This window comes from Acomys russatus, chromosome 9 (genome assembly GCF_903995435.1).
Source record: "Acomys russatus chromosome 9, mAcoRus1.1, whole genome shotgun sequence".
Lineage (NCBI taxonomy): Eukaryota > Metazoa > Chordata > Mammalia > Rodentia > Muridae > Acomys > Acomys russatus.
The window spans coordinates 2,722,452-2,734,754 of record NC_067145.1 but is presented as its reverse complement, the minus strand read 5'-3'; the positions used below and the strand labels follow the sequence as shown (position 1 = coordinate 2,734,754).

The 12,303-nt window shown below is 38.5% G+C and overlaps 1 protein-coding gene across 1 annotated transcript in view; it reads right to left on the bottom strand.

Moving 5' to 3' along the window:
• Positions 1 to 235: 235 nt before the first annotated feature.
• The window catches only part of LOC127193717 (complement component C9-like), a 29,966-nt gene continuing 17,898 nt past the window's right edge, over positions 236 to 12,303 (bottom strand). The window contains exons 2-6 of the mRNA XM_051150928.1: positions 11,277 to 11,537; positions 10,080 to 10,320; positions 7,214 to 7,360; positions 5,821 to 5,999; positions 236 to 463 (exon numbers count right to left, since the gene is read on the bottom strand). Coding sequence (XP_051006885.1) covers positions 239 to 463; positions 5,821 to 5,999; positions 7,214 to 7,360; positions 10,080 to 10,320; positions 11,277 to 11,537 — 1,053 coding nt within the window. The 3' untranslated portion in view covers positions 236 to 238. The remainder of the gene's footprint in view (positions 464 to 5,820; positions 6,000 to 7,213; positions 7,361 to 10,079; positions 10,321 to 11,276; positions 11,538 to 12,303) is intronic.

Below are 12,303 nucleotides of genomic sequence, written 5' to 3'. Positions count from 1 at the left end.
GGGAGAGGGAGGGAAGGAGAAAAACAGTAACTAGAATTTGCTTTTGTAATATTTCTGTTTGAATAATATATAGAGATAGATGATGTTAAAATGACACATGATGGCTGATTTGTTAGCTTTCAGTACTCAGTAAATAGTAGTTGTATTTAGACCACATGTGGAGTTTGCTAGAAAGTTCCATATGAACTAATCAAGGAATATTTTTGCCTTAGTAATAGTAAAATAAGTTCATCTCACCTTAAAGATACCGTTTACTGATTTCACAGGCGATTCCCTTAAATGTGAGTGGGCAGGAACAGAGGCACTGCCCATCCAGAAGAACCGCTGTTCCTCCATTTTGACAAGGATGGCATTTTCTAACACTGAATTCATTGATATAGTCTTCAACAGCTCTTTCCAAATTCTGTTTCTTTACGTATGCATCTTTTATTTTTAAAGGAACCAGATTATATATAGGGGATAGCTGCAAGAAAGAAAATGTTCAGTCTTAGGTCTTTTCTACAGAGGAATTTGTGGAACACCCATCACTCAATCACTGGCTCACCAATTTATTTGTTAAGGGGAAGCTTATTGAATGGTTGTTGCCAGATACAGTGTTAGCCTTTGAGGTTACACTAGTGATCAGAAGTATTCATGATGCATGCTGTCATGCAGGTTACAGTTAAAAATAAAAAGAACAAAAGAGGGCATATGTTATCAAAAATACCATCAAGCAAGTAAAAAGCCTAAAGTGGGAGAAGGTATTTGCAATACCTTTAAGAAAGAATGGCATTCTTCACAGTTGAGTGGAGAGTGGGGTCTGACTTTCACACGTACTCTGGTGCCCCATATTTGACCACGTCCCCTGGATGGAGAGGCCTGGTGGCACTCAGAGGAAGGATAGCAGGCTGCCAAGAAGAGACTTGATTCCCTATGAGCATATACAGGGGGAAGAGGTCCCCCTCAGTCACAGTCATAGGGGAGGGGAGTAAGGGGAAAATGGGAGGGAGGGAGGAATGGGAGGATACAAGGGATGGGATAACCATTGAGATGTAATGTGAATAAATTAATAACATATATTTTTCTAAAAAAGAAAGAAAGAATGGACTCACATCTGGAATGTGTCAGGAACTACTAAGGCATAACAAGTTTGTACTAAGATAGTTTTGGCTAAGTAGTACCTTAACTCTTATTTCAGCTCTGATCTGTTTATTTAGAAGAAAGAGTCCTCTTTCCAGTGCTGCCACACTAGCACAAGCAGTGTAAGCATATGGTAGAGTTATTTTGGATTTTGAGAAAAGATATTTATCTTGTTTTGCCTTCAAAGAAAGTCAAGGCCAGATCATCTAAGATACAAGAATAGAGGGCCATAGAAGAAACAGTTTGGATAAAACTATCTAAACAGTGTTCAAAGAGATAAAGATGAAGGACGCACAGGTGGTGACAGTTTCAACGAAGCCTAAATCCTGGCATCACAACTACCACAGGCAGACAGAGGAGAGCTCCAGTGTACCCCGCCTCAAGCCTTCTTGCACAGCTCATCTGTTTATGACCAACTTTGTCTTCTATTAAGTAAGAAAAAGTTTTGAGTCTTTCTCCTATATTCACTAGCTTTCTTGTCATTGTAGATATATTTAAGTGGACACAGTTTATCAGGAAACTTTCTAAAATACCAATCTTAATATTCATCACATTTATATCTTTTCCAAACATACAAAATAACAGTGTGTACCAAATGTGGTTTCGTAATAGAATGATAATTACTTTTTGCCCCTATACAAGAGAGTTAGACACAACTTACACTCAGTCACTATGGCTATAGCCTACAGAGTACTAACATCTGTCAGTAACATCCAGGGCGTGTCTGCTAAGAATTACATAGCAGAAACAAAATGGCAGATTTGTTCACCACTCATTATTACCTCAGGGCACTCAAGAAAGTCTGAATGTAGATATCATTTACTCAGTGTTAAGTGATTAAGAGTGGTGGTAGGAAATGAAAAAGGGAAAAGAAAAGCCGAGAACAGAAAAGGTGAGGAGCACAAGTGATACCAGGGAATAAAGTTCAAAGCTAGAAGAAGAATGCGTCTATTTGCTCAAGGTGTACCACAAGCCTGGCTACATCTCTTAGTTCATTAAATAGCACACGAAGGAATTTATCAATCCCAGGCATATGAGAAAATACACCTGATTTCCAGGAGAAACAAAATGAGATTAAAGACTAATATCCCCCCAGGAGTTCCCATAAAAGGAACATTGTATTACATAAATCCTTTTGGAAAATGAAGCAGGCTTACGTAACCTTGCTTCTTATAATGTCAAGCAAAACCTTACAGGAAGCAAGTGCATTAAATTACAGCTTTACTCCTCTAGCTGCTGTTGCCCTCGCCAGAGGTTGTAAGCTTCATCTCTCTCTCTAATAAACTGCAGTAGATGTAGCTTCTCTCTGCTGACATTTTAAGGATTTGGTTTTTAACAGTGGCTATAAGAGGGAGAAGCAAAGTTCAAGTGTTTTGTGGAGACAATATGTAGGATATTGTGTCAGTATACACGCAAGCTGGAAAGTGGAATTAACATCTTTTCCTGAAAATTGAAGACTAAGACCAAAGTAAATGCTCAGACAATAGGCCAGCCTATATCCTCTATATGGAGAAAGGCCAAGAGCAAGCTACTTGGGCTATTGAAAGCCACAGGCTCTATGCAATATAGTTCTGCCATGGTCGCTGTAGTGTAGGAAACAAGTTACATCTCTACCATCATAATCATAAATTTGGTTTACTTAGTATAATGTGACATCATGGTTGGTCTTCCAAGATGAGCCTGGCAACTTAAGTATGTAGGCCACTGACTGATTTAATTTTGCTGCAGAGGATTAAACACCCAATGGGATGGAAGAGTATAGCGAGTCTTTGTATGGATACACAACAACGATAACTATTTAGTATTAAGAGCATCCCTATTGTTGACATGTTGTCTACAGAGAATCAAATCCTCCTGCTCCTCACTAAAAGGACAACCAGTGATTACAAGACTGTAATTAGTAACCATGACCCAAAGGTCCATTTCCACAAAATTTATGAAAGCAAAACTACTTAGATTCTATTTCAAGGTCAAACTTGCTATGGTTTTGTGGTGTGTGTGTGTGTGTGTGTGCACGTGTGTGTGTGTGTGTGTGTGTGTGTGTGTGTTTTGTGGCACTGGATGTTGAAACCTGCGTACTTCTCTATGCTAGGCAAATGAAGAGCCATTTTCTATCTTTGAGACATGATCTCATTACGTCGCTCAGACTGACTTTAAACTTGTCATCCTTCCACAGGTGTGGTGGCACATGCCCTCAATCCCCCGCCCTTGTGAGGCAAGGCAGGTGGATCGCTGTGAGTTCAAGGCCAGCCTGGTCTACAAAGTGAGTCTAGGACAGCCAAGGCTACAGAGAAACTCTGTCTTGAAGAAAAAAAAAAAAAAAGACCAAAACAAAACAAACAAAATAAAAAAAAACAAAACAAAAACTTGTCATCCTCCTGAAAGATGGGATTACAGGTAGGTGTTACTTTACTGTGCTTGAAGGTCAAATTTAACTGTATCTAATTTCTTTTTTAGGACTAAAAACATGGAAATAAATAAAAAATGAACCATTTCTTCTTCTTAAAATGTTCTCTATAAGAAATATATTACAAAGAGGTACTTGGCACAGTACAGCTGCCATTTCCTTAGGCAGGTAGGACATTGATGCAAATTACTAGGCTTTCAATTTATGGACTATGAAATGTAGACAACTAGAGTGGACAGATTCTTTACTAATCGAAAGATCTGAACAGTGAACAGGATATGCTATGATGTGCTGGACTTAGCCAGATGGACTGTGCTGGCTGCTGATGAGTTCTTTGAGGATTCTAGTAAATGCCGTGGGGACATCGCACCAGAGCCTTTATTCCTGCGGATGTAAAATGACAGCTCTGAAACATGTCGCACTGTTTACAACCTCCCAGACACCAGCCTTGGATCCCTTTGTAAAGGGCAACTGAACTTGGTTTACTGAGCTGAGAGAACAAGCCAGCTTAGATGTTGTCTGCCTGCGTTTTCAATTCTTTCTTTATTTAAAATCTTCAGACATAAATTTTATTTAAATAAAATTTATATTTAACAAATGGGCTTCCTTTGATTTTCTCTTCTTTTTCTTTTATTATTTTTTGTTGTTTTTTTTTGAGACAGGGTTTCTCTGTGTAGCCTTGGCTATCTTGGACTTGCTTTGTAGACCAGGCTGGCCTCGGACTCACAGTGATCTGCCTGCCTCTGCCTCCTGAATGCTGGGATTAAAGGCATGCGCTACCACCACCTGGCGATTTTCACTTTCTTATACAAGCAATTTTTTTTCACTTTTATTACATCTAATTTGGGGGAAATACCTTCACTTTTGTTTTTCTAGTTGGACCCAGGGATTAATACAAGGTAAGGTAATGCTCTGCCACTGACCTATATCTCTCTCTCTCTCTCATCTATCTATCTATCTATCTATCTATCTATCTATCTATCTATCTCTATTCTTTCTTCCTCTTCCTCTCCCTCCACCTCTATTTTCAACTTTGAGACAGAATTCCTCCAAGTTGCCCAGCCTTGACCTTGAGGCCTTCCTACCTTAACCTTCCAAGCAGCTAGAGCTACAGTCTGGGCTACTACACCTTTTGTGAAGTTATGTGTGCATGTCTGCTAAAGGCTTTATTTCTATAACCAAAATGCAGAATTGGTTGCAATTTTCAGTTTCTGAGTTTTTCCTTCCTATAAAGAGATAGTTTGCCAGGTTTGAGTTTGGGTGGCTTTAATTAACTCTTTAAAGACAATAAAATAGAGCAAGGAAGTAGAATTCTACAAAAACTAGTACTATAAAAAGCATTTCTAAAATGTAATAGAGCTGACATTGTGAGCAAAGATAAATTTGACTGACTGGAGAAAATAAACCCTAAGACATGCATGGAAAGCTGCTAACTATACAAGCAATGGAATTAGTACTTTCTACTAATACTGGGTGGGGGTGGGGTGGGGAAGCATGAATAGCATACATCTTTTTGGTAAGTGGAAATGGTAATTACATCTTTATAATGGTAACACATAGTCTCCAACCCCTTCATGAGGAAACAGAAGATTGCAGACTCTCAGGGTTTCTTAGATTGAACATTATTATAATTACAGAAAAATAGGGGGCAGGCCAAGGGATCACACCTGTATTCCTAGCACTTGGAAGGCTATGGCAGAAGTTTGCTGAGCTTTCAAGACCAGACCAGGCTACAGAGTTAGACCCAGACTGCTCAGAAGGCTGAGGCAGGAAGATCATTGAAGTTTAGGAGTTAAAGATTAACTGTGCCATAAGGAAGAGAGAGGAGCTGGATTCTCAGAGGACAAGAATTACTTGTCTTTGTGTTTTATGTTTGTCAAGGCATTATGGACATCCTTTTCATAATGACTCTTGAATGAGGGTCTCCTGAGTGGTAGGTGATGCATGATACCCAGCCAAAGGCTGACCGAAGAGAAGTATTTTGGTGCCTGCTTTGTGCCACCCTGCACTACACTCTTTATGCACAATCTTAATACATCCTCAAGAGCACATGGAGCTCTGAAGAATTTAGTGTTGTAGAAATCACATTGTAGTGAGCGACAGACGGCAGGAGCTTATCAGCTTGTCTGAAACTACGCCATGCCTTTCTTTTATGCCATTCTTCTTTTTGAGAAGCCATGAGAGAGTATTTAAATGCTGACACCTCTCTCTATAAAGGCAACAATTATCTGAACCTACTCAGATTGTAATTAGAAAATGGCAGCATCTTCGATCTTAAAAGAAACATTCCTTACTTTTTGACTAATGAGAGCTGGAGCATCATTCAAGGATGTTGCCCAGTTGACAAAGTCATCCACATCAATTGTCTTGGCTCCTCTGAGAAGCTTTTCTTTCAGGAGAATTGCGTGTTTACTGGTTCCTCCTCTTATGAATGAAATGACGTCATCTATGATGTTATCACTGGTGATGTTTACTGGAAAAACAAGGAAGACTTGAAGAAAAAAGCATTTGCAACTCTGTGGTCAGTTATTTGGATGGCGTTTGATAAATGTGTTCTAATCTTTTTAGGATAGCTTGGTGTATTTGTTGAACTTTAATTGTAAATATTACAAAAATCTCTGCGCCATAATCTATGAGGGCAATTTTTCTCAATAGTCAGTTATAGAGTTCTATTTCTTTAAAAAAAAAATAACGATGGTAGATAGATTGATAACTTATATCTCATCATATACGTTCAAGTGCATATAGGGAAATTAACATGACTTTGAAGGAATTATATACATTTTTATAAACTTAATTTCATTATTATACTGTGTATAATGAGCTTGAAATTGTCTTGATAGTGAACTGTTGTTTATCCTTCATCATTTATACAAATGAAAAATCTTAAATGGTGTGGTGGAATAGCCGCCTGTGGTGGTGCAGTGAACCTAATGGTATAAGACTGTGCTCTTATTAGTTGCGGTCATATCTACAAGTGAACAGAACTCAAACAGCGTCCAGCTCCTGCTTCTACAGCTCCTTTCCTATCAGTTGGCTCTTTGCAGATGATCAGAGGCATTTTTTTAAAATTTAAAATAAAAAGTTTAATCAAAATTTAAATAAAAATAATTTCAAGTGTTTCTACTTAGAAGAAGATATGATGTCTCCAGCAGACCTTAATTCTTGTAAAATTGCTAGACATTAACGAGACAAGGTTATGCTTGTAACAGGCATCTTGAGTTCCAAAAAGGCATTGCAGTGGTTGGGCACTAAAGGAAGATTTGCTGATGAGCCCATGCTGAAAATAGAGCTGAGAAGACAATTTAGGTATTATTCATTGTCATGGACACAAGAGCCTACATTAGCTTATATCAAACCTTGTGAAAATTAAGGAGAAAAAGAAATTGGTGCTGAAGACAATTTTTCATGGGTGACTGGTTTCTATCATTCCCACAAAATATACACAGACAAGTGTGGTAATGCCAGCAGCCCCTAGAGCCATGTGCCTCCCTTGCACAGCAGTGGCACTGACAGGTATGTGTCTGTGGGCTGCTCTTGCTCATAGTGGCCAAAGGAAAGAATAGTTCTTAATAAGTGATTTTGACATTTCTAATTGGAGATGGTAACAGGGTATGAGAAGCAATACTCTTAGCTATTGGCTAGTAGCTCTGCCTTCCTCCATCTAACCAATCATCCCACACTTACCAGTTTTACCACCACCGGTCTTTGTGCAATCATTTTTATTAACATTTGCTGTGAGTGATGGTCCATCTAAGATGCTTTGTATAGGGGTGGTTAGAGATACATCCAGTTTAAAGCCAAGACAATGCTTTACATCATTCAGGTCAATACCTGTGTTATAGATTCATATGAAGATTATTTGATATTATCTGTTAATATCACAAATTCTAACCTTGCCATGTACATTCCTAGACATCATTATTGACTCAAAGGTAACGTCATGTCTTCCCTGTCTTGTCTTTTTATTGGAATCTAGTGGCATCCTTTTACTTGGCTTGTCAACTTGGTAGCAAAGGACATATTACATTTACCAGTTGCTTGAAAAGGATGCAGGTCAGCCTAGGTGGTTATAGTAAAATCCTTTGTGATACACAAGGAAGACAGCAGCAGCTAACATGCACGGAATGTTATATGCCTGAATCATTCTAAACATCTTGTATGATTTAGCTAATTTAATTCATACATTAATCTTATGAAGTATCACTCATTTTCATTTGAGTCTACACAAACACAAACTAACATCCAATTTTTTTGGACAGATGGTTTGAATATATAGCAACTTCATTTCCCCTGATACTATGAATGCTTACAATAAGAATTTTGGAAGTCAACTAACTCGGCCATATGCCTACCTAAACAGTTATATCCTGAAATTTCTTGAATGTCTATATTATTGTATATATATTACATATGCAACATATTTAATATTTCTCAACAGTTCCTTTGTTTTAAAGGTAAACAGACCTGACTTTACTGAGTCCTTTAGCTTTTGTTCATACTTCTTTTTGATGTTACCTCATACATACACACATATACATGCTATTTTGTTATGAATTCCACCATGTTTTGTTTCTAACAGAAAGGAAAACCATGTTTAATGTAGAATTTAATTCATCCAACATGTATTTCTTGCACACTTGTGGGAACAACAGAATAATTATCTGCTGCCATTTCCAGTGAGAAGGGAAGTGAGAGGATTTAAAGAATAAAATAAAATGAAAAAGAAGACAATGACAGAAAGAATTCTAGAATCTTACACCCACCCTTAAGAAGTAAAGGTCTAGAATTCTAAAATTGAGGTGGAAAATGGATGACTCCAATGAGCCTATTTTCTACCTCAGGGGTGGACACTTCCATATGTAAATGACCTAAAATGAGGTACAGAGATGCAGTTTTCTCTTCAAAGGCACTGGGACTAGCCCCAGGACTATTATCTAAGGCCAGAAGGTATATTGGTTTAAGTAGGTAGCTCTGAGTTTCTCAGAACCGAGGATCTCCTTTGTAGAGCTTTGATTCAAAGACACATCTGGGCTGATGGCTTCTCTGTGTTCTGATCACCCTGGCTGAGCCTTCCCTCAGGTGGTTCCTTTCATGTTCCTCATTCTGTGATTCGCTTTGACTCAGCCTACCAAGTGGAGCTCACAGAGACCTCCCTGTGCTGTGGGTACAGCCCTGAGCAACACAGTGGGCCAAACACCTCCATATTGCATGCCCCTAGGGAGGCCTGTATATGCTCAATACCAGACTGAGGTAGCAGGAGCAGTTGGCTCTGGCCATGTCATCTGTTCATACAGGAAATGTTTATTGATACAGGGAGAGTGTTGAGTTTAGGATCACCATTACTTCCCACTCTCCATTTGAAACTGAGGCCTTGACACACACAGGAGCCATGAAAGTGTATCTTAGCAATACATTCCTGTCCAACAGGGAGACCCAAGTATTGTGAGGATGGAGAGGAGATATGCTGGCATCTGTGACATATTGTAACTAGTCATAATCACTCAATGGACCACATGGTTATTTTTAATTATTTAATTGTTTAATTTATTAATGTTTTTGTTCTTTGAGATGAGTTGCTCTACATAGTCCTGACTGTCCTGGAACTCTCTTTGTAGACCAGTCTGGCTTAGAACTCATAGAGATCTTCCTGCCTCTCTATCTCACAAGTGCTGAAACCAAAGGCATGCACCACCATGTCCGACTATAGTTATGATTTATTAACACAGTCATTTTGAGTTTACTTTATTATTTTAAAAACACAGTCTTTCTGTGATATCCAGGCTGGCCTCAAACCCCTGGTCTTTAGCAAGCCTTTTACCTTAGCTTTTTAAGTAGCTGAAATTACAGGCACATATTGCTGTACCTGACTGCTCTGCTTTATTCCTAAAGGACTCGATGAATCTTTTGGCCCAAAGCATCTCTTAACTTGAGAGGATGCCTGGATGAATCACTATGTTACCTTTGACGCATGGTTTTGGTTGTAACAAAGTCTTATTCAATATGGTCTCAACTGAACTATCCTCATAATATTTGAATGATGACCGCATGAGACAAAATTAATTTTTCAATCTTGTTTTAACACATTGTATTTATACTAAAATACTGATTCTTCCTTTCTCTCAAAGACAACATTTAGAACAATTCGTTCCCACCAACACTGAAGAATACTTTGAAAGATAGTCATCATACATAAATTGAACTAGTCTGAGGAGTAAGAGGCAGGTTATGTAAATTATTTCTTATACCTTATTCTCCATCTTAAATAAAAATGTCTTAGAAGCTGTATTCCCATTACCAGCCATTCCATTATAATATGATGGTACATTTCTTTGTAATACTATTGGGTAGTTTGGGAGCAAATGAGCTTATTCAAAGTGTAAATCAATGAACTGTTTGATAGACTGTTAGATGCCAAAGTGCAAAACAGAATTATCTCAAGAGAGCAGATTATTAGGTTATTTCATTCTAAGAGTTTACTAAAAGAGGGGAATAAAAGCAGCAGTACTCAATCATAACCACATTTGTAGCTAGAATTCATTTTCAGGCATACCTTTCTCTTTCATGGAAGCTTTATCCAAGACATAGATAATTTCGTAGAGTCCTCCCAGAGACCCAGAGCTACTGTAGTGAGTCCCATACGTTTCCAAAAATCCAAAATATTCTCCCTTTTCATAGGAAACTGGCAGAGCTTTTATGTCATCCAGGAAAGTTGTTGTCACTACAACGTCTCGATTTCTCATCACAAATCTACCTAGATGAACCATGCCTTTCACATGCAGAAACACTTTTTCCTTTGTGGAAGAAGAGAAACATGACTTTTATCACTAATCCATTTCTAAAGACTAGATAGCTGTCTTTATTTGCTGTTATATTTATTGTTTTTGGCAGACACCCTCTGCTGAGCTTTCAGCTGCACAAAAGATTTTTTTGTTGGCTTGATTCTAGAAAGTACTAAGTATCTAGGAAGATGACTAGCCATATGGTCAGTATACAACTAAGAAAGCAAGGAGTGAGCTAAAAGGTTCCAACTCTGTGGGGATGTGTATATCACGGCAATGTGTGGACTCATACAAACTAACTGTACAGTTGAGTACAATATAAATATTGAGAGTGGATTGTTACTTTTATTAATGCAGATGAAGCATCTAAGCAGATGATGATGTATCAGGAAAGGAAGAGTAAGTAAGCATTTGATCAATATCCTACCAATGCCTAAAATAATATTTATTTAAAGGTGGTGAAATGAACTCTGAAATCCACATTAAACATTAAAAACAAATGGAATTCTTTAAAGTCTCAGTCTGAAAATGCAATTCCAAAGTAAGCAAACCAATTTTGTGTGCAACATGTATAAGCACACAGCACCATTGCTTCAGAGACAGGCTCTACTGTGAGCACATAGACATCGCCCTGAGGGGCCATTCAATAAATAAGCAAAATCCCCCAGATTAATTCTTCATTGAATTAATAATCATGGTGACTGTTAAATGGGATGCTCTGACATAAAAGTCAAGTAGGATGCTCTGAACCCTTAGAACACATAGTTCTAGCCAGTAAAACCCAATGTCGGACTCACTGACTACTGCCAGCATCTGAGAATTCCCTGTCCTTGGCAGTCTGCTTCCTGTTCACAATATCTCTGTGAATTTTGCTGTGTTTTACTTTCATTTCCTATTACCTCAGAGAGAGGCTTGGGTAGTTTGAAATAGTCCCATCATACTCTTTATATGAATTATCCTGTTCTTACCGTCTTTGAAAAGTATGTCGACAATCGTTGAAAATTTTCATTCTTGAAATATGAAAATTGAAACTTAGCTGAAGTGTCCCTAGGCTTTGAAGAGTTTTTGTCTGGGAAAATGTCATTAGCTCCTTTTACAGGTGTTTCAGTGACTGTAAGTTTTAGAGATAAATCTGCATTAAAATTTGAGGTCTTCTCCTTGATGATGCTTTTGAATATTTGAATCTGTTCTTCATAATTCTCAGTTCTGAAACTTTTATCAGCCTTGGTCTAAAAGGGCATAGTAAAAGAAGAGCTGTTAAAAACAAACCAAAATCATGCAGCGATTTGAAAAGCAGCAGAAGCAAGGAGTTTAAGATAAAAGTGCTGGAGTCGGATTTCTTGGGTTCAAGCACAGTGTCCGTATTTTAATGTCATTTCCACTGCTGTGATAAAATATCCTAACAAAAGCAACTTTAGGGGAGAAAAGATGCATTTGGCTCAGGACTCAATCACTTTGGAGAAGTGAAGGCAGGAATCTGAAGTAGCTGACCTCATCACTTCCATAGTTAAGAGCAGAGAGAGGGAGAGAGAGAGGAGAGAGAGAGAGAGCGAGAGAGAGAGGAGAGAGGAGAGAGAGAGAGAGGGAGAGAGAGAGAGAGAGAGAGAGGAGGGAGGAGAGGGAGAGAGAGGGCGAGAGAGAGAGAGAGAGAAGAGAGAGAGGAGAGAGAGAGAGAGAGAGAAGAAGGAGGGAGAGGGAGAGGGAGACCCAATGTATACTTGTGCTCAGTTTTTGTCCTCTACTATAACATAGTTTAGGCCCTAAGCCCTGGGAATGGTGCTACCTGATTTTAGGCTGTGTCTTTCCACATCAGTTAACACAGTCCAGGCAATCCCCTGCAGACATGCTTGGGGGAGATTCTAGATTGTGTCAAGTGAACAATTAATTACAACTGAGCATCACAACCCCTCCTATTTTAACAGGTCACATGGACAGATCACATTTAAGCTATAGCCTTCTAGCTCTTGTCTGCAAAATTTATGTTTATATAGTAAC